The 21,237-nt window shown below is 40.4% G+C and overlaps 1 protein-coding gene across 3 annotated transcripts in view; it reads left to right on the forward strand.

The window, feature by feature from the left end:
• Nucleotides 1–21,237, forward strand: part of EGFLAM (EGF like, fibronectin type III and laminin G domains) — a 73,115-nt gene that overhangs the window by 48,466 nt on the left and 3,412 nt on the right. For 2 of the 3 annotated variants that reach the window (XM_021552052.4, XM_085568131.1), the window contains exons 13-21: nt 373–562; nt 4,247–4,372; nt 5,120–5,363; nt 9,601–9,712; nt 11,281–11,397; nt 13,585–13,765; nt 16,066–16,089; nt 18,204–18,282; nt 19,183–19,326. In XM_021552052.4, the coding sequence (XP_021407727.3) occupies nt 373–562; nt 4,247–4,372; nt 5,120–5,363; nt 9,601–9,712; nt 11,281–11,397; nt 13,585–13,765; nt 16,066–16,089; nt 18,204–18,282; nt 19,183–19,326 (1,217 nt within the window). The remainder of the gene's footprint in view (nt 1–372; nt 563–4,246; nt 4,373–5,119; nt 5,364–9,600; nt 9,713–11,280; nt 11,398–13,584; nt 13,766–16,065; nt 16,090–18,203; nt 18,283–19,182; nt 19,327–21,237) is intronic. The other variant, XM_085568132.1, reaches the window with a different exon arrangement.

Raw genomic sequence — 21,237 nt, forward strand, 5'->3', positions numbered from 1 at the left:
TGTCCAAAAGACAATATCTCAATGGTCCATCCCTCAGGGCTCACAGTTTAGAAGACAAACAATTTTTTGGCAAAAAGAAAGGAAGAAATTGCAGCAAAAGACAGACCATGGTTTCTCCTCCAAACAGTGATTTTTAGTCCTTTTTATTGTGCTTTTAGTAGATCATGTTATTGTGATGGGATGCAGGTTGATTTCAAATGGTGGGCTGATTTGGGGAATGCCTAACAGGAAGGAATTACCAATTAATAACCTACATATATATTCCCTGACACAGTTTTTCATTGAGGAAAATAATTGACTGTAAACCACTATGGCTTAATGTTGTCCTGTGTTATATGTTACACAGCATGCTGTGCTCTGCTCTCCCTTCAGGGCCAGTACAGCAAAATCACGTTCCAGACTCCCTTCTACGTTGGCGGCACTCCCAGCGTGTACTGGCTGGTCAGGGCCACCGGCACCAACCGCGGCTTCCAGGGCTGCGTCCAGTCACTGAGCATCAATGGAAAGATAATTGACATGAGACCCTGGCCACTAGGGAAAGCTCTCAGTGGTGCTGATGTTGGTGAGTTTAATGGTGTGGGGTCTTTAACCAGTGACTAACCCAGGGTTACTTTTTATCCTGTTGGGACAAATTGAGCGATGGTCCAGGTTTGAGAGGTGGAAGGTGCGGTCTCTATTTTTGGCCTGGTTTTCCTCTGTTCCTTTGCACATTGCTCTTGCTGGGTCTGTAGTAGGACAATTCATCACAGCGCACAAGCAAGCCCTTGTGGACACAGTGTGCACAGTAAATAGTAAACCCATTTTCATGAGAGAACAGTAAGATCTGTGTTGCAGATATCATTACAGCCGTGCTGGTATTTCTGCCAGCAGCAGAAATACCAGCCCTGACTGACACAGTCATGTCATCAGAAATCAATAGAATGTATGCTGAGCTTGCATTTGAAACAATACAAACCCAACAAGATCAATTTTGCCTAAAGACATCATTGCATTTGTCCAAAGTAATACATGGATCTCTCAGGCCCACAGCAGCCCTGTGGATGTTGCAGAGGGCTTCCTTTGTTACACCCAACCACTGCTGAAGCATGTAGGCTTTCCTGTATACCATCGTTTGTTTTGCTATCCAGAGCCATGGTATGATTTAAAAAGAGCTTGGAATAAATACTTGTAGCAGCTTTATGAAGTGTGATGATAAAATTATTTTCCCTTCACAGGGTAAAAGATGGAGAAGTGGGAAAGTTAATTAACTAGTCCTGTCTTATTTATTCATCTATTTTATCCTTTTAATCGGCACTTGAAAAAAGGCAGGGCAACAAAATTCTTGCTTTAATGATCTCCCAGTCTAAACAATAACAGAATAAGGGAAAATCTGAGACAGAAGGCAAGTGCTAACAGCTAGAAATAGATTCCATACCACTGAACTCTCCCTGCCATGCTTCAGCCACAAAGTCATCTTTCTTCTCTTCTGTAGCTATGCATTTGACATCCCAAGAAGGAAATTATTTATGAGAAACTTCTTAACAATTGCTCTTTTTTTTTCTAGATAACATGGCCAAACATCTGTGCAATATAGGGGTAGAACAGACTGGCCAATGAAACAGTTGCTGAAAAGAGTAAGATTTTAGAATCAGAATGTAATTTCATGATAGAGTGAGAATCTGTGGACTTTAGATAGGTGAAAGCCCTGCTGAACTTCTCTAGTCCTAGTTTCTATTGCCTTTTGGGATACAACTAATTTCATTCCCATCCGTGAATGCTCCACATACTACTTGCATTAACAATAAACATCAATGAAAGTAAATGCTGTGCTCTGCCATATGTGACTCAAACTGACTTATAAAGCCTTGCTGTCCTTGTATGACTGCATACATTTATATGAAACTATACCAGAAGAGACTTGCAAACAATAGGTCATGCAAGTATAACTTAAAATAAAAAAATTGGAAGTAAGCTCTGCTAGAGTTTAGGAATGACTCTTGTGATTCAGTGACTTGGGGATTCTTTTCTGTTGGCACAGTATATAAATCAGGAGTGCTGTGCTACATGGATCACAGAACTGAGGATGGCGAGGAGAGCGGTACATCCTCCTCTCTGCTCTCTCTTCTGGCTACAGCAGAGGTCCCACTGTGAGCTGAGGGACAAACAGAAGAGATACTGCGCATGGTTTGGAATGGGCATGGCAGGACCTGGGACTGCTGCTGCAGCTGCTCTCCTTCATCTCCATTGGAGCAAAGTAAATGCAGCTACCACACTTGTGGTTTGCGTCTTCAGCATAGTAACCTGTGCTGGCCCAAAGGCTGTGAAAAGCCACTGGGACATTGGGAGACCAGCCTGTCCTTAAATATCAAGACTACTCCAGTTCAAGATGTTTTTCAAATCAGGGATCCCATGACTGGTCCCATTGCTGTTGTCTTCCTTGTTCTTTTCTGTTTCTCAAAGACTTTGTTTAATTTTGATCTGCTTGAACATCTGCCAACATTAACACTGGAGCAGATGCAGCAAAGATGAGCATTGTCTTGGTTTTCTGTTTGTGTCTTCACGCTTGATCCATAGAGATCCTTGTTTACATGTCTTGGTTCTGTTTCCTTGCTTATAAAACAGAACTAGTGCTGCTCTGTCAGTGTCACGATAATTGGGGAATAGATGAGGGATCTGAGGGACAAGATACCTGTCCTGCCTTGGTTCACTTATGGCCATTACAGTGCAGGCCAGAAGAGGCAAAGACACCTCAATGAACACAGCCAGCACCCCATATCCCATGGCTGGGCATGGTGCAGAACTGTCCCCTTCCATGGAAAAGGAGCTTTTTTCCCCTGCTGTTTTGTCTGTGCTCCTCAGGTCAGCCCTGGAGTCCTGTGTCAGGCTGCTGTACCCAGACCTGCCCTCCATACAATGAAAAGTTGTTCTGGTAGGAGATTTGTAGATGTGCAATACACAATAAGTCTGGTCTATCAAGGAGTTGTACCTGATGACCTGTGAGTTGTAACTGCTTCTGCCCTGAGTTAGTTAGAAAAGGTTGTTTTCTACTGTGGAGAGCGGAGTGATTGGGATGGACCAGCACATCAGCTATTTGTATCTGCATATTTGTTTGTGGTTTCTTTTCTGGCTTTGGGATGGGAATTTAAACTGTAAAACTGGTGCTGTACAAACACCAATGCCTTCTTGAAATGTGTAGAGACCTGCTCTTGAACTATCAGTGTTATGTTTGGACAAAAAAAAAAAAAAAAAAAAAAAACCCACCAACCAAACAAACAAAAAAAACCCGTATCTGCTCCTTGCAATAGTTTTCAAGACTTCTCTTAATCACCTCAAGTTGCAAAACTGTTTCTCAAGTGTTTATTGCCAAACTGCCTCATGAAACCTTTGTCATCTCAGAGGTGATACGCCAATGTCCCTCAAAATAAATGTGTTACTTCTTAGTTTGCTATAAAACACTAAGCCCCTCCAGGTGGTGTGCTTACCATTATACAACTTGGACTTCCTTAATGTATACTGATAATGTAATTGGTTTGTTACTATTGACAAGGGGAGAGTTATTTAATCAGAAACTAAAGGAGAAAATAAATTAATCAAGAACTTCAACCAGGTGTGCATTTCACAGTTGTATAGTTTGGCTTTATAGATATCAGTTTTAAGAAGCAAATGAGAATTTATTTGTTCTACAACAATTTCAGCTAAAATCCAGAAAGAAGAAATAACCTCTTTGTTATTTAAGTTGATATGCCAGCATAGTAGAGATGCTGCTTAAAAAGCCCATATGTTGATGATATGGATCCCTTTTAGTGAGGACAAGAGAGTAGACAACCTTATTTTGGCTAACAAGATTAGTTGATGATGATTAACACCTCCCATGATCAGCATGGCATGAATTTATAGTGAACAAAGAAGCACTTAGGAAAATTGAAATTAAACCAGACTTGGTGAATGTAAACAATTTAGAAATTTGTATCTTATGAGAAAATAGGAAGAAGAGCAGACAATAAGTAATCCAAGGAATGAGCGAAAGTTGCATCTCTCATGGTTTGCTTGTAAGGGCTACTTTTTGCTATTTATAAAATCTCTTGATGGTCTGATATTTTAAAAATGCTAATAATTGAGTTCCTTGTCTAAATTGCACACCATTTGACAAATTAGGAAAGAATCTCGGAATAAGAGCAAATTGTGTTGGTTACTAGCAGCGATCAACAGCCAAATAAATCTGTGACAAACTTCCCCGATAAACTGATGGTCTGACTCCTGCATTTAGGTGAGTGCAGCAGTGGCATCTGTGATGAGGCAGCCTGCATCAACAGTGGTACCTGTACTGCAAGCAAAGCAGACTCTTACATTTGCCTTTGTCCTCTGGGATTTAAAGGCCATCATTGCGAGGAAGGTGAGTGGATATTGGGATACCTCTATTTTTTTGTGTGCTTTATTTAGTGTTTGATGTGTTTTCCACTTAGAGACACCCAAGGAGGTCTCATGCTGTTACACTGACAGAAGAGAATACTTGTTATTTCATCTTTTTAAAGTCACATGCTGAACCCTTCCCTTCCCTGGATGAAGAGCTTCATCCAGCTCCTACATAATCAGTGATTCTCAAACCTCTTTGCTTTTTAACCTAACTGCACTCAAACATCTTGACATTTCTATTCAGAAGTTAAAATAATCTACTACTCCACAGCTGCACATTAATCCTAAAAAATACCCACCTTTCTCCTAAAACCAGTGTCAGTTGTATATTTTGAAATGTAAAGGACACAATGTTAATTGCCTGCTAATATCAGAGATACAAGTAGTGAAATACATATGGCATTATTTTTTATGCTGTAGATATTTTCATGCCACCACCCACTGTGTGCATGCTAGCTACTTTGAAAGGCACTATTATGAATCACTAAAGAAAAGGTACAAAATGCTTTACAGTACAGACACATACTGTATTTGTAGATGGAAAAGGAATGGATTAACCAGTATTGGGTAGGATTATAAAATATTTTTAATTTAGATGAAAAAAGAATCATCAGGTTGTTTTGCTAGGCACTAGCTTAGTTAATGCAAGGAACAGACATTGGTTGGTAAGAGTCAATCCTTTATGTTTGAACCTCAAGTGACCTGCTTGTGATTTCTGGATTTCCAGCACTCACCTTGGCCATACCGCAATTCAACGAATCCTTAAGATCATTTGCTAGCACACCCTGGCCCTTGGAACCACAGAATTACCTTTCCTTCATGGAGTTTGAGCTGACATTTCGTCCAGATTTAGAGACTGGTGTCCTTTTGTACAGCTATGACTCAGACAGCAAGGACTTCCTCTCCATTAACATGGTGGCTGGCTACGTGGAGTTCAGGTTTGACTGCGGCTCAGGAACAGCTGTTATCAGGTAAATGGTGCTGCTTGTGTTTCCTTCCCAACAGTGCCACAGTGCTGATGCAGGAGAGGAGTGGATTGGAAAAAGTCACAGCCTATGATGAGGTGTGCGAGCCCCTTGGCCTCTTGTGCCTTGTTCTAGGGAAGCACAGAAGCACCAAAATTTTGGTCAAGGGGATGGGATTTTCTTCCTACATTAGTATGTTTCAAAGGTTTGTGCTTGGTCTTACTGTAGATGTTACATTTGTGTCTGTATGGTATTGCAATAATTCCCTTCTTGGCCCTATGACACTGCACCATAGCTGTTTAGGGGATCTATAAATATTTTATGCATATATTTCTAGCCACAGGATTTTACAGTATTGGCCCTTGTGTGAGCATCCTCCTTTCTGGTTTCCAGTTCCAAGCAGGTGTGTCAGGCTGGAGGTGGCACAAGAAGATATACCTCCAGGTCCCTCCACTTCCTCATAGTGCTGTTTTTTGAGGGACCTGAGGCTACTATCCAATGTATACAATGTAAGCTGTCTAAAACATAAATATGTAGTTTAACCTGGTCACGAAGGCTCCCTGGACAGACCTTCTGCAAGTGACTCATTGCATCCTAAAATTAATGGATAGGAGGATAGAAGCAATGAAATGCCTCAAAAATACTGCTCTCTCCCTCTGTGTAACTGAGTAGCCAGTCACTGGGCAACTGTTCCTGGGCTTTCTGAAAAGGCTGAACAGAGGCACTAAGTATCTTGGATATGGCCAGGGGGCTGCCAGTTTGACCAGGGTGACCTGATATTTAGAAATTATTGATATAAAGCTTATGCAAAATGTGTACACTGTCTGCAAGTCTTGCATACCAGTGATTCCTGTGGATGGGCATCAGGAATTTTGACTATACTGTGATTAGGGAAAATGTACTGACTTTACAATGAATGAGGACTCAAGCAAACAAACTCATTCAGTTTTGCAGACAAAATTAGATATGAAATATAAAGGGAGCAAATGCAAAATAATGCACAAGCCTAACAATGCACAGCTGTGGAAAAACAGTCATTGTTGTCAGATAAAGATCCTGGAGTTGTCATGGATAGCTCTGTGGAAGCAACAGCAAACTGTTTAAAGACAAATACAGAAACGTAAGTACAATGCAGAGAATTATTAGGAATAAGGAAGAATTTCTCTGCTGAAATCCACAGCACCATGTCTTGAAAATTTACGTGTTATTCTGGTCACATAATTTCAAAAGAAATTAGCAAAATTAAAAAGGAAGAGCAGTTTTGACATCCAAGAGAGGGAATGAAACATCTTCCACAAATCTCTTCCATAGCAGGACCTTTCAGCCTGGAAAATAAAGAGTTTGTTGGGAGTATGATAGAGGTTTTAAAATAATGAATGGCCTGTAGATTAATGAGTATTCTGTATTTTTTCAATATGCAAAGAAGATAAGGAACCAAAGAAAATAAGACTTTTTTTCTTTGGGTGTGGGTTTTTTTTTTTTTTTTTTTTTTTTTTTTTTTTCAGAGGAGTACATAAATAAGTTGTGGAAACTCATTGTCACAGCAAGTTACAGATGCCAAAACTATAAATAGGTTTAAAAAAATTGAACAAATTTGAAGAAAGCTCCATTGAGGGAGATCAAACACAGTTGTATGGATGCAGCCTCTGACTCAGGAAATTGCTAAATGACAAGTTGCCAGAGGCTGAGAGGATATATCAAGGGAAGAATCACTTCATACTTGCCCTATTCTCTTGCTGAAAAGTGGCAGAAATAGCTAATTTTGGAGACCTTTTCTCCAATTCAGAATAGCCCTTCTTACAACAGCCCTCAATCTTTACTGATTGCAGCTTTCTAATTCTTGTTACTGGCAACAGTAAAATATTAAAGTAGAATTTTTTTTTCTTCCAAGAATATTGAAGCACTTCAAAGCGCCTTGTACTAAAGTTTAACTGATATGTAAGGTTATGAAATGTAGAGAGAGCTACAAGCATATGCCTGGGAGTAGAAGCTGCCCTTTCTGTTGGAAAGCAGAAGGACAAGCTGGAGGTACTGCCTGAGGTACATGCATTGGAGGAAGAGTGTGGTCAGATAGCTGAGTAATGGGCAAGGCTCAGGACACCATCAGGATTCATTGAAAGTTGTTAGGCTCTCCTGTTAGCTCTTTTTCTAGATAAAATGTGCAACTCACACCCCATCACCAACTCTGTCAGTGATTAAATATGACAAATAGATTGCCTCTTTTTCATGCCTGCTTGGTCAATGTCCATATTACATCAGGCCTACACTGTGTCTTTAGCAGGGTTATATCTCTGGTCATCCTGATAGCTCTGCCTGATACCTCTGCCACCAGGCTGTTAGATATTATATTCTAATCAGAACACAGCCATAATAACTAGGATGAGGCAAGCTTATTTGTGTATATCAGTAGCAGCAGCAGGAGAGCTGATGACGGTGAAGGTTGTGATTTCCTGATGTATCGCTGGATGGAATCAGCACAATGTGCTCTGGGGGCTTCACAGGCGGAAGGGATGCTGAGTGGATGGCCAGATGCAGAGCCTGAGCACTGAAATGTCTCAGAGGAAAAGCTGTTGGGATTTCCCTTGGCCAAGCAGGATCAAGATCTTCATGATCTGGTATATTTTTTAAGCTGTGGTTTACATGGGAAAAAGTAACCCCACACCACATGAAGAGCCAGGAGTGCTCAAACATAAGAAGAAAGTGTTACCAAGGTCATGTTGGTTTCAAAAAGCCCACAAAAGAGCTTACAGCTCTGAAGTGATGACTCTGCAATGCTTAATCATCCCTGATTGTAATTAAATCTAGCAATGCAGGAGGATGATGCAAAGCATGATGATGACCTAAGCAGCAGAGGAGATGTTTGTATTGCCACTTACTATGTAGCCAAACCTATCTGGTTCCTTTGTATGTGTATGTTGACTTCTTCAAGGTGATTAGATTTCCTTAGCTATTGATTTGCCCGAGACAGTTAAACTCTAAATGGTGTTACATAAGAAGGAGGACAAGTGACTGGCATTGCTTGATAATATTTTTAATTGAGGTTTTATGAACCAAGTGTCATTCAGAAGAGTCAATTAATACTGCCACCATCATCAAAATAGACAAAAATGAGCTTTAAGAAAATTTGAAGGATAAAAAAAAAAAATGACAGAAAAGTTTCAAAACTTATCTTGATTGTTAAGAAAAAGAAAACATTATTTTCACATTTTCAAAATTATATAAGTTTTTTTAATCAGCATTTGAATCACTATTGACTCACTATTTCAGATTACAATTTTTTTCTATTTGTTTTAATTTCAAAATGTGGGGGGTTTTTGTTTGTTTTTAAATGCAGTACTTGAAAATACAAAACATGATTTCATCCCCAGGAATCATGTATTTTTTCACTGAAGCTAGCAAGTCTTAGTGGTCCTAGATAACACAGTTCTAATTTTTCCAGCTTGGCTAGTAAATCAAACACAAGTTTCCAGTCCTCCTGGAGGAAAGGCAGCTACATCTCATTTAGATATAAATGCTTTAACCTGAGTAGTTAAATGACATTTGAAAACAAGATACAAAGATCTATAGGACTTGTGAACAGGAATGTGGTTTTGCCATTCATACAAGCTGCTATTCATATTAGTACTGTGCCAGTAAAGATTGTAAGAACTGTTTAAAAATGCTTCCTTTGAGACTGATGAATATTTTGTACAACTGGGAATTATTCTTCCTAGCCAAGATCTCATCACATCATTAGGATGATTTTTTAATTACTTCCCTTTTATGTACATCATCCAGGCTGCATGTGTGTGTGTGTAGATGTCAATGTAACAAGATGTATAAATAGAGCTGATAAGCCAACACAAAGTAGTTCTGTTTTAAAAGAGGATTAAGAATGTGGGGCTAGACCAACCATTAAATGGGAAGCTGTTAGTGAAATGAGGATGTACAGCTGAGACAAAAACTCCTTTTTATGTGTTATAAATGACTGAGCAGAAAAACTAGCACAGAGGTAGCTAAAGTGTGTGCTGGCAATAGTGTTTCATTTATAAATAAAACTAGAGTGCTTGTTATTTGCTCTAGAAATATGGTCTTTGCTGATGGGGCTCAAAAGATTGTTACTTCCTTATAAGGGAAGAATCACAGTGGCTGATATTTATTTTTTATTTAGAAAATCATCCCAGAAGATTTGACTTTTTAACATTACAGAGTATCAGAAAGGCACAGTGTTACATACTTGAAAATTTTCTTGCCCGTCAAACAGGAGTGAAGAACCTGTCAGCCTGGGTCAGTGGCATGAATTGCGAGTGTCTCGCACGGCAAAGAACGGTATCCTGCAGGTGGACAAACAGAAGCCAGTGGAAGGGATGGCAGAGGTGAGCTCATGGCAGACTTGTCTTGAATGCAGCTGTTGGACTGCAGAGCCTGCTCTCAAAATTCTTACTAGCTTAAAACAGTATACACATTAGGGCAACATTTTCTTAAGCCCAGAGTTGGGAATTTGTGCGTAAGGCTTTCCCTCTGAGGATGAGGATATTGTAAAGGATCCCACTGGAATCTGACTGTACCTGCTCCTGACACGTAACTGGACTCTTGTTTTTGTGTCTGGCTCGTATATCTTTCTGAGGTTTTTGTCTTGGTTCTCGTGGCTAAGTCTGTTGAACAACGTGTGCACTATGAGAGGTGCAATTTGGAGAAGTATCGTGCTGAAAAGTACGTGTCCAATCTTTTTTTACCTCTTGCTGAATGTTGTCCTGGAAAGATAGGCCTGAAGACAATTGTCTCTTTGTCTTCTTGCAAAAGTAGTTTGCAGGCCAGAGTAAGGGTGGGAACAATTAGGCAGTTGATGATTTGCTTTTTTGTTCTTCACTCACCAAGTGATCATAGAGAATCAAATTTATAATAAAGTGAAACTGTACTTGTACCAAGCAGGATATTCACTCTCAGCACTTACATGCCTGCACAGAGGCATTTTCTGTCTTGATAAAAGCCAAGGCTAGACCAAATAGGAACCAAAAACACACCACCACATCGACCTGCTTAGGAAATGTCTTTAGTGGAGAGTGCAGACAGAAAAACAGACTCCATATACCATAGCAGAAAAATGCCATAGCAGAAAAATTCCACAGCAGGCTTTTCAGCAATCTGGGAAACTTTTATCAAAGCTTTGACTTTTCTTCAAAAAATTAAATAATTTGAAATTCCAATTGTCTGTCAGGGAACAAATTGAGTGAGCAACATTTGTCTGGAGCTCTCAAGACTTCTTTAGATAGATGGGTTAAGGTGAACATTCTCATTTTTTTTCCTCTTAAGTGCTGCAGTGCAGTGCTCCAGGAGGAGGGTGGCTGGGACTGCCAACCATGAAAGCACAGAAGCTTCTGCTGGACTGGAGTACACAGTTATTCTATCTTTAGCTGTTAAATGTCTTTCAGTTTACTCCAGAACCCTGAATATTCCCATCAGGTATCCTGAGCAACTGCTTCTGGTAATTGATGCAAATTCAATGTTTCTTTCATTTAGCCCCATAACTTACAGTAGGTTATCTCTTAGATTTTGGAAATACTAAATGAGTCTCTACTGCATGAACTTTGCTCTGATTTTAGCTTTATGAACCTAATTCTGGTTATAGACTTACATCAGTGTACCTCAAGTCTTTGCAAATAAAGCTAGATATGCAGTCAGAAAACACAATGGATCAGTTTCCTTTCTTTCTTCCTCCAGTATTGCCATTTGAAATACCTGAGATTTTTCAGCTACTTAAGACTGGGATAATGTAAAGTCAGTCAAGAGTGTCCTACAATGGCTTTCTTGATTGTACAAAGAAGAGGCATTGAAATAAGCTATAACATCTAATGTAGGGCTATCACAATTCATGTAGGCTAATCTGAAGATAGAAGCATGGTTCCAGCTACTCTGATAAAATGTTATTCTTTGTTTCTTGCAGGGGGCTTTTACACAGATTAAATGCAGCTCTGAAATATTTATTGGTGGAGTCCCTAATTACGATGATGTGAAGAAGAACTCTGGGATCCTCAGGCCCTTCAGTGGGAGCATCCAGAAGGTGTGTGCCCAGAGAAACACACTGTGGGCATTTATTTCCATTGTATCCATGCATCCGTGCAAACCTGTTGTTATTCAACTGCCAATATTCAAAATAATCAAGGATTTCACCTCAGGAGCTCACCATGAAGTGGTTAAATTATTGTTTCACAGTGAAAAGTCCACCTAGTGTATTCTTACACCACCATGGAGATGCACACCATAATGCTTTCCCCTCTTACAATTTTATATGGGGCACATGAATGGAGGACAAGTTTTCCATTGTTAGCAGACATTAGGGATGATGTTCCCATGTCAGCTAAGCGTGAGCACAGTTCATATCAGACCTAGTAAATAATCAAATGAAAGTGCAAATTGAACTTATATTTTTCTTTCTAAACATACTTAAAGTAACTTGGATAAAGTTGAAAGGTTGGCCCTCAATCCTCACAGTTTTAGAGAAGTGAATTGCATCAGATTATAGCAACAAAATAACAAATAAAACCAAATCTTTAGTAATAGTTTTTATTAAAAAAAAAATTAAATCTCTACAGTTAACAATTGCTCCAAGACAGAAAAGTAATTGTAGTTCAGTGTAAATGGTTTAATTACTCAGTCTGACACTTTTTACTGTCTTTGTCAGGTGTCTAGCAGAAAGCATGAAGTTCAGGAAAACTGGGGGAGTGAGTAATAGTGATGGTAACAGGTCAAACACATGAACATCAGTCAGAAGGTAGACTTGACTAAACACAATGTATTTTGGGATGCAAGATAGAAAGCCTAGAGCAATTAACACAGGTTACAATTACAAGGTGAGGGGTTGTACAATAGACTGAAGGCACTGTTAAGTATTGGGAAATGCAGAGTGTGAGCCTTTATTTCTATGATGTACTTAGTAAGATGGATTTTTATTCTCAGAGTCATGAATACGTTATCAAGGAAAAGTACTGCCTGCCTTTTGGTCACTGGGAACATTTGGTTGCCTTCTTTACACATAGTAGGATTTTGGAGAACTATACAAAGTTCTAGTTGGAGAAATAGAGCTGCAAACATCACCAAGTACTGGAAAATACGTTGTGTATATAAAGAACTAAGAACACAATACGTTTAGTTTTGTTAGATAAGGCTGAGAAGTGACTTGTGGTTTTCTAGTTCATAGATGAGGATGAAATTTCTTTGGATACATGGTGATGGAATTATGCAGAAAAAGACATGATGAGGAACAAGGGCTGGGAACTGAATATAAGTTTAAAACAAAAGACATATTTTTATAAGCGGAGGCTTATTAACTTCTGGAACAAAATTCAGAAAGAAGCTGATAACATAATGGAGTCTTCCCTGGTCCATTACATGACAGCACTGTATGTTTTTTTCTACTGTTAGAGTTGTATTGTGCTTTATGTCACCTCTTCTCTGGGTTGGGTCTCCTAAGGTGCATTGTCTGAGTTGTGCAGGAGCCAGAGCAACTACTACCTTTCTCAGTTCTGCCCTTAAAATCTATTATATGTTAAGATGCACTTATTTTGATGTAGCTGAGACCGGATGCTGTGCCTGCATGCAATTTCTCTTGCTGAGATGTCAGCTGAGATTATACAAATGTTGATTTATTTTGGAGAACATATGCTGCTGACATATTGGAAAAATCCCAGCATTTAGCAGTTCTCTTCCATTTATATACAAACAGTTTTGTGAAGTCATTATTTATGTTTTCCATTCTTCTTAACTCTAGCTTCTTTCAGGCAAGATGAGATACTAGAAAGCAATAGAAAATGTGAAAACCAAGCTATTCTGCTTAGTATTTATGTTGTCAACACTCATCTCCTGAGGGGTTTTCTGATGTCAGAAATGCTTTTCTTCAGCAGTGCTCATCTAATTTTACCATCCCGCTCATGGTTCAGCTACAACCAGTGTTGGACCAGTGTTCAGGCACAGGCCTGGTAAATTCCACCCAGCTTCACCCTTTACAGGGGTTGCCTCAGGCTGTTTCACAAGACATAAAAGAGATTAATCTCCAGTGGGTCAGGAGGAGCAAAAGTTGGACCTCTGCAACTGGAAAACACACAATAATAGGGTTTGAGCCAAGTTTTGAGAGTTACATTTCTCTGAAGCTTTTCAGAGGAATGTTCTAACTAGCAGTAGGATACTCTGGATTTGGAAGTTTTAACATTGTCTTTGCACACCTTTTTTTTTTTTTTTTTTTACCACATAGATTATCTTGAATGACCGGACAATTGATGTGAAACAGGATTTCACTTTTGGAATCAACCTAGCAAATGCTGCCCATCCCTGTGTGACCTCACCATGTGCAAATGGAGGCACCTGCATTCCCAAGAAGGACAGCTATGAATGTGACTGTCCCCTGGGCTTTGATGGACAACATTGCCAAAAAGGTAACTATCCAATGTCTGGATATCAAGCCAGTGATCTGGATCTGATCACAAAAATAAGGAATATTTAGCACCTACAACTGTTGCTGTACACATGCCTTTAAATAGAAACCCTGGAGGCCAGAGCTCCCCTTTCGTCTGTGCACTTTCCATGTATCTAGGGAAGAATTTGTTTTGTAATTTAGGAATGTGGTAACTGTTATCCCAGCACGGGGCTAGGATCCATAGATAGCAACCTGGTATCTGGTTGCTTGTGGTGAGCGGCACTGAATACTTACACTTCATGCACGTCCCTAATTGTGCAGTGCTGTGTACAAAGGGGGAATTCCAGCCAGATTCCTCCAGCCAGCAGTTAGGTTACATCCTGAAGCATGAGCATGGATAACCCTTGTAATTTTATCCTCCATACAGCTGACAGCAAACGCTGTTCTCACACACAGAAAGGTCTACTCCTACTTTAGGCACTGGCTACTCTGATGGAATTTCACCATCTTTAGAGATCCTTCCTTGGTGGGGCAAAGGAGACCACCAAGGAGGAAAACTCATCCATGTGCACATTACTCTCTTTTCTTCAGAGCCACTGTAATACTTCAAACCTTAGATTCTAGAAAGGGATAAGATTGCAAGAAAAGCGTTTAAAAACTCCACTTTGGGTTATTCCACTAGATGGAGTCGTTTACCTTCTGTCAAGCTTGATCTCAAAAAATTCCTGAGAGGAAGTTTTGTAATGTAACAGTAAACTCGGTTCAAAAGAGCTGGCTGACATTATTGTCTTCACCCACTGCTTCACTTCTCACAGTCATAAACTTCGAAGTTAAATGTAGTGGTTTTGGTTAAATTGCAATGAATATATTGGCCTTTTCTTCAAAATAGACAATATCTTAGAACAAAAGCATTATAATAAAATGCAATGTAAGAAACCCCTTTGCTTACGTTGTTGTGGTCTAACTAATGTCATTTACCTTGGCTTTTCTGTAGGGAGGCAGGAGAACTGGGATTTTGACTTTCTAGGTATGTGCAGAGTGCTAAATTCCTGACATCAAGATGGTATCTGCAGCAGTACAACACATCTCCAAGGGCAATCATTGTAGAGAATGCTTTGCAGCCTGAGTGTGTGCCTGTCCCTTTGGTGTGCAGTGCTGGGGCCACAGCTCCTCACCTCTGCTCAGCTCCTGGCCTGTGCTGAGCCCAGGGAGCAGTGTCTGAGCTCATGGTGCCAGCAGTGGTGCCACTTGGCTGGCATGTCCTTCCTTTTGTCACCTCAGTGGGTGTCCAGGATTTCAGACACAGTCTGAAGCACCATTTGGCTGTGACTTAGCCAGATCCTGGGTGCTGCTTCCTATGTGAATCTAATCTTTATTAATTTTAAGGGTGTCCAAAAGCATGAACACAGAACCTGGTTTCTGTTCCTGATACCTGTGGCTCCTATTCAAATGCAGCTCAACCTCTTTGCACTTGTGCAGCCTCAGCTGCCACCAAAAATTGAATGGTTTTCTGATAGATGTGCAGAGAGCATGGAATTGCCCCTGAACCTCAGTCTATGACAGCCTTGATGAAAACCACCTGAAACAGATTACTCAAAATAATCCTTATCTGTGTCTCTGTTGGGGTGTAAATATTGTTAAGGTGAGATGCTCGTCTGTGTCCACTTCTGTTTCACAACAGGGTCTTGGTTAGTGCACTCAGAAGGTATGTGAGGTGAAGGTGCTGTCTCCATTCTTCTTGATGGTAGGCTGCTGTAAAAAAAACCAAAAAGCAAAGTGCTTTTGAGGCAGTGCACCTCATTCTTCAAAATTACACACAACACTTAAAAACTCAAGTAATGCTGGCATGAGCCATATGAGATATTGATTCATATTGTAATGGATCGTTAGCTGAAGATTCAATAGAGTTTTTGCTGGCATTGCTAGGTTTTATATCTTCTGTCCAAGCCTGGGGAGTGCTAAAGGTATTTTTATACTTTAAGATGGAATAGAACAGAAAACACTTGTTTTCCCTTGGCTAGAGCTGATCCCTGGGTAAAACCTGGTGAGTCATTGAGATTTGACAAGCAGGACTAGAAGAAGGATTTGCTGCTGGTCCCATCTGTCTGTGTTTTGAGCGGACAAATATAGATACTTGGAGCAAACCAATAATGAAAACAGTATTACCTTCACAGGTGATTGTAGTCACTTATGCAAATAGTAGGTGGGAGATTACACATATGCAGAAAAGTGGGCCTGAAATTGGACTAGAGGAGATTTTTCTGCTTCAGAATAATAAACCCAGAATGTCTTTGTTTTTTTTGTGCTGACTCACTGCAGAGTGTGGAAGTTACTGCCTAAACAGTAAGTACTGCAAATTATGTGAAAACTGCTCAGTCATTGTGTGTTTGTCTGGATGTTGTGTCTCCATTAAGCCTGGAAAGTTTCTGTCATTAAGCCAAAATATTTTCTAAGGTTATATAGTACTTCCTTAAACATTGTGCTGTTGCTATTTCAAACTGCATTTGCCAAGCTCTGAACAGTGGCACTAGAGCTGGTCCCAGTACTTGCAGAGCAGTGGGCCATGCAGCTGGCTCAGGGTTTTGTGGTGTGACTTCAGGCTACCTTGCAGTCCAGAGCTCACTTCTACTTGGCATGAGAGCTTTGGTGCTTGTCTGCTGAATTGTGATGAGCAAAGAATGAAGGTGTGTAGTCCTAGATCTCCTTACTGGATCTGCTCCCTTCCAGCTGCAAAAATCCTGGCTGCATCAAGGGTACTGCTAAAATTTGCTTGTTTTTCTGCACTCAGATTCAGTGAAACAAACAAAGAGCAAGCAGAGGTAAGTGCCCATTAAGCTCTCTAGAGAAAATCTGAGTACTCTGGCACAGGCAAAGGTTGCTGCATGACATGGGCACCTTCCCCTGCTAAAGGCAAGAGTAGTGGGGCTCTAGGGCAGGATGTGATGGGGGAACAAGGGCTCCTTTCATGCTCTGCTGCCATCAGACACTGTCCAGTGCAGGAAGTGTCAGACCTGCTGAGGAATGTTTGGCCAGTGTAACACAACTTTTGCAATCTTCCAATGACATTGGCAGACTGCAGGCTGTACATGGCCTGTGCTGGTTTCTTTAGACACATTAGTCAGCTTTCCTGATTTCACTATGGATGAAAACAGTCATTCATCACAATCTAAAATTCTCAGTCTTGGCACCTAGAGCTAAATTTCTTATTGCTGTTGCTGACTGCCAGACTACACCAATTGTTATATATTTGTGTCACAGTGAGCTCTAAAAGCCCAGACAGACCCTGTGTTGCATAAAAAAAGCAAGCATCTTTGCCCTGGAAAGCTTGAAATTTATATAGATGTGATTAGCTGTGGATGGAAGGGATTATTCCTCAGTAAGAAAATAGGATGAAGGCATCTATTTTAAGTAATTTATACAACTGGCTTATATTAATGCAGCAATTAGTTATGGGAAATCAGCAACAAACTGTAGGATGTTCACTCAACAAAACATTTTGTTTGGGCCGGTGCTCATAGCCCGGTAAAGGGCTCTGTATCAGGGATGTTCTGTGGTTTATGTCACACAACTGAGTTATTTTGTCAAAGTCTCCTCCGTGGGCAGCAGTGCACCAACTCCAGTTCTGGCTGCAATGTTTGCCACTGTCCCAGCCATACACCACAGGGACTGTCCCTAGAGAAATGCTGTATGGGGGACACAGAAAATGACCCCAAGGCTGCTCTGCAGTGTTTAATACAGCAAAGGGCTCCACAGCCTCTGCCATGCAGCCTTTAGCATTGTCCCAGTTGTTTTCAATAGACTGAAGTGATCTGGGACTCTGGACTCTGTAACTCTCTGTTCCCTGGAGATAGCCTGACGCCCACTGCACCCTCACAGGGCTGAGCTGTGAGAGGCAGCAGCCGCTCAGTGCAGTCACAGACACTAAAAGAGAAAAGAGGGAGCTCACAGGTTGTGTGTGCTGCCTCTCAGCCTCCCTTTGCAGGATGAGAGGTCCCTAATGTGACCTGCATATGGTTCTCTGTTAGCAGCTGGGGAGGAGTTTCTTAGTCTATAAACAAAGGTGGTTAATGCATAAGCTTTGGCAGGAGGGAGCATTGAACCACATAGAGAACTAAGGAATGTGGAAATGGGGATAAAGAGAAAATTTGCAACGTTTTCCCAATGCTTCATAATTTTCTGCACTAACATTTGTGGTGGAGCAATATGTTAGGCTCCTGACATAGGGGCTGTAACAGAGGGACTGTCAGCCATTTAAACTCCCTTAACTACTGCCCCTGCATTTAGGTAAAATCTGGCAGTGCCTTTTTGCAAAGCCGTGTGGGTTCAGCTCTGTTCTGTGCCACTGGTAGGTACCTGCCACTGCAGGAGTAAATCAATAAAAGAGTCTTGTCTCCTTTTTCCCTTCCATTTCCAAGTCAGCTGACACTCATCTTCATTTTTTTGTATTTACTTCTCAGCTATTACAGAAGCAATTGAAATCCCACAATTTATTGGTCGCAGTTACCTCACATATGATAATCCAGATATCCTGAAAAGGTAATGTATCTCCTTTGGACCTAAGTATTCTGTTTCTTAAACATTGTAATGTTAGGAGCCTTATGTGAGAGAGTGTAGTATATGTACATGTTTTAAGCTGTATTTATAATATTTCTAACTGCATTTTTCCATATTTTTAAATTTCAGGGAATAGTACATTTTAAGGGCATATCCTTGTGGATTAGTTTATTATACTTGAGCATCTTGCAGCCTATCAAGAAATAGCATACCTATGTCTGGCATGGAGAGAGACTGGTTTTTTCCTGAGGGCAAAGAACAGACATACAGAGCTTATGTCTCAAAAGAGACCTTAACTCCTTTCTAACTTCTGCTTTAGCCTAACATTTAGATTCTCAAAGTTACTTTTTTGACTGGTTTGGATCCTAGATCATCCCCACATTCCAGCAAATGTTAGCTTGTTTCAACAAATTCCTCCATCTACCTTTATCTGAACCACTGAGTAGAGAAGGGTTCACCAGCATCCTCACCTGCCATTTGGTACCTCTCACCTACTGGGACTTACTGATTTGCCCTTGTTATGCTTCTTCCACTGGCTTCTGTGAGGGCATCTCATCTACTAGGCATTCTCTAAATCTGCTTTTTGAGCTGGATTTCACACTAGGCTAGAGGAGAAAAAGGATTTTCTTTTATATGTGTGGAATAACCTGACAGCTTTTGTATTTGGGATTCTGGAGATATGAGCTAAATTCCCCTACTCTGAAATTATGGAAATGGGGATTTGAACCAGAATACTTCACAGATCAGTATGTAAATGAGTTGCAGGACAGAAACCCACCAGACCAGCAGAGATTAAATACTGCATCATCTTTTATGTTTTTATGAAAGAAAACTGGCACAATTTACTATTTTACTATTATTGCCTTGTTTTGCATTAAACAGGGTATCAGGAACAAGAACAAATGTGTTTATGAGGTTTAAAACCACAATGAAGGAAGGACTTTTGATGTGGAGGGGAAACAGTCCCATGAGACCTAACAGTGATTTCATCTCTCTAGGCCTTCAGGAGGGAGCATTAATATTCAGGTAAACTTTCCCTTCCTTTTTTGTGTAACACACAGGGCTCAAAGGAGTTGCTACAATGCATACAGTGCACTTGTCCCTTGGCACAATGTGAGACACTCTCATCCTCAAAGTTTTGTTCAATGGTGGGTCCCATTTGCTGTCTGGGAGAGGATGTAAGTTGAAGAGGTAATGTGCTGCAAGATTTGCATCACTCCTCCTTCCCAATTTTTCAAACATCAGGGCTTTATTGTGATTTTCTGAAAGATTTCTTATGAGGGGATGAATACTCTTGGTAAGCCTATTAAACATGACTATTAAATCTATCTCAGTAAGCAGAGCAGGGTAGGGCTGGCAGGGGTCAAGGACAAACTTTGGTGATGCCAGTGCTCAGAGTGGGCTCACTCTTTGCCAGACAGGGCACACAGGAGCAGGGCTTCCACCACCTCAGACCCCCAGATATCCAGCCCTATGACAAACACACAGCTGTCACCACACCTTGTTTCTGCCACCATCCACAGAATCACTTAATTAAGCAGTAATACTGCTGTCAAAATGGTGAAATTGGGAAGTGTTGGGAAATGCTGGGGTCTTGCTCCATCATCTCTTTCTTCCTTGCAGACACTCGGGCACACCCTGTGCAAGTTTTTGCATGGTGCTTTTTTGGGACTCCTGTGTTTTGAAAGCCTTGTGTTTCCTCATGGTACTACTTCAGGTTGTGTAAGGCAAATACTGAAACAGCAAACCACAAATGCCATCGCTATTGTGGATTGTTGTGAGACACTATCAATCATGTGGCAGAGAGTTTATCATTTAAGATAATTTTTTTACTTAACTGGCTGTTCTTTGCTACCATGAATGTATAGATAAGTTGCACATTTTTATTTAAATTAATTTCTTTCAACCTTTTTTTTAAATGTGATTTAACAGTGGCTAGCTTGGCAAAAACTCTTAGTTTCCTCATTGATTTATAAACAAGGAACTGACTGCAGAAGTGGTGCATTGTTTCAATGTCATTCTAAGGGAAGGACTTTCTAAGACACATGGTAGTAAGTGGCCACTCTATTTTGTTTCCAAAGCACAGTGCAATTTTTATTAGGTTGCTGCTTTTCCCCAGAGATGAAGATAGTCAAAGACTTTAGACCAAAACAGCTGAATTTTACTGAAATACCTCCTACATTCATTTAGGAAGGGGAAAAGTTAACTACCAAAATAAAACCCTCATAAGCAATAACTGTTTACTGAAGAGGAGCATCAAAGAAGATGGTGAAAGGAAAAATGCATTAAAAAATCGTTCTGAAAGATTGATCCTCATGCTATATTTTCATCTTTTGAGAGGTGAAGTCAAGAGACTATCAGGGATGTGACTTTGAAGAATTTTCCTGCAGCCCAAGTTTAGATGTCTATGTTCTGATCCAAATTGAAATCCAAAACACACTTTTACTTTCCCATTTTCTATGGCCTTTATTCCCTATATAGTGTACTTGGTGCTGTAAATTCTGTTGCTTCCTGCTTCTGTCAAAGCTTATTTCACTGTTGTAGCTCTTGTAGAGGGACTAATTAGGGATATGAATCTCATTTCTGTTATCAAAGTTCTAACATTTTGATGCAATCCTAAACACCCAAATCCTCATTTTTAACCTAGACTTGTATTTGCATCCTGGGTAAAAGGGAGTGCTTGCCTGAGACTCACTTAAACCCCTGGAGAGGAAACAAATTTAGGGCAACCAATTTGCTCTGGGCAGCTCACAGTTTAGTGTGCTGTTCTTGAGAACCTCACCCTGGCCATGAGTTCATTCCATGTTCGGTCTTTTTTGGAGAGAGTGATGTTGGCTTTAATCCCTCCTGCTTCAGGCTGAAGTCCAGCAGCAGCTAGTTCATCCGGAGCACTCAATAGCTCACTGTGCTGTAGCAGATACATCTCTTTTGTTAAGG

The sequence above is a fragment of the Lonchura striata genome, chromosome Z (assembly GCF_050655825.1).
Source record: "Lonchura striata isolate lonStrDom1 chromosome Z, ASM5065582v1, whole genome shotgun sequence".
Classification (NCBI taxonomy): domain Eukaryota; kingdom Metazoa; phylum Chordata; class Aves; order Passeriformes; family Estrildidae; genus Lonchura; species Lonchura striata.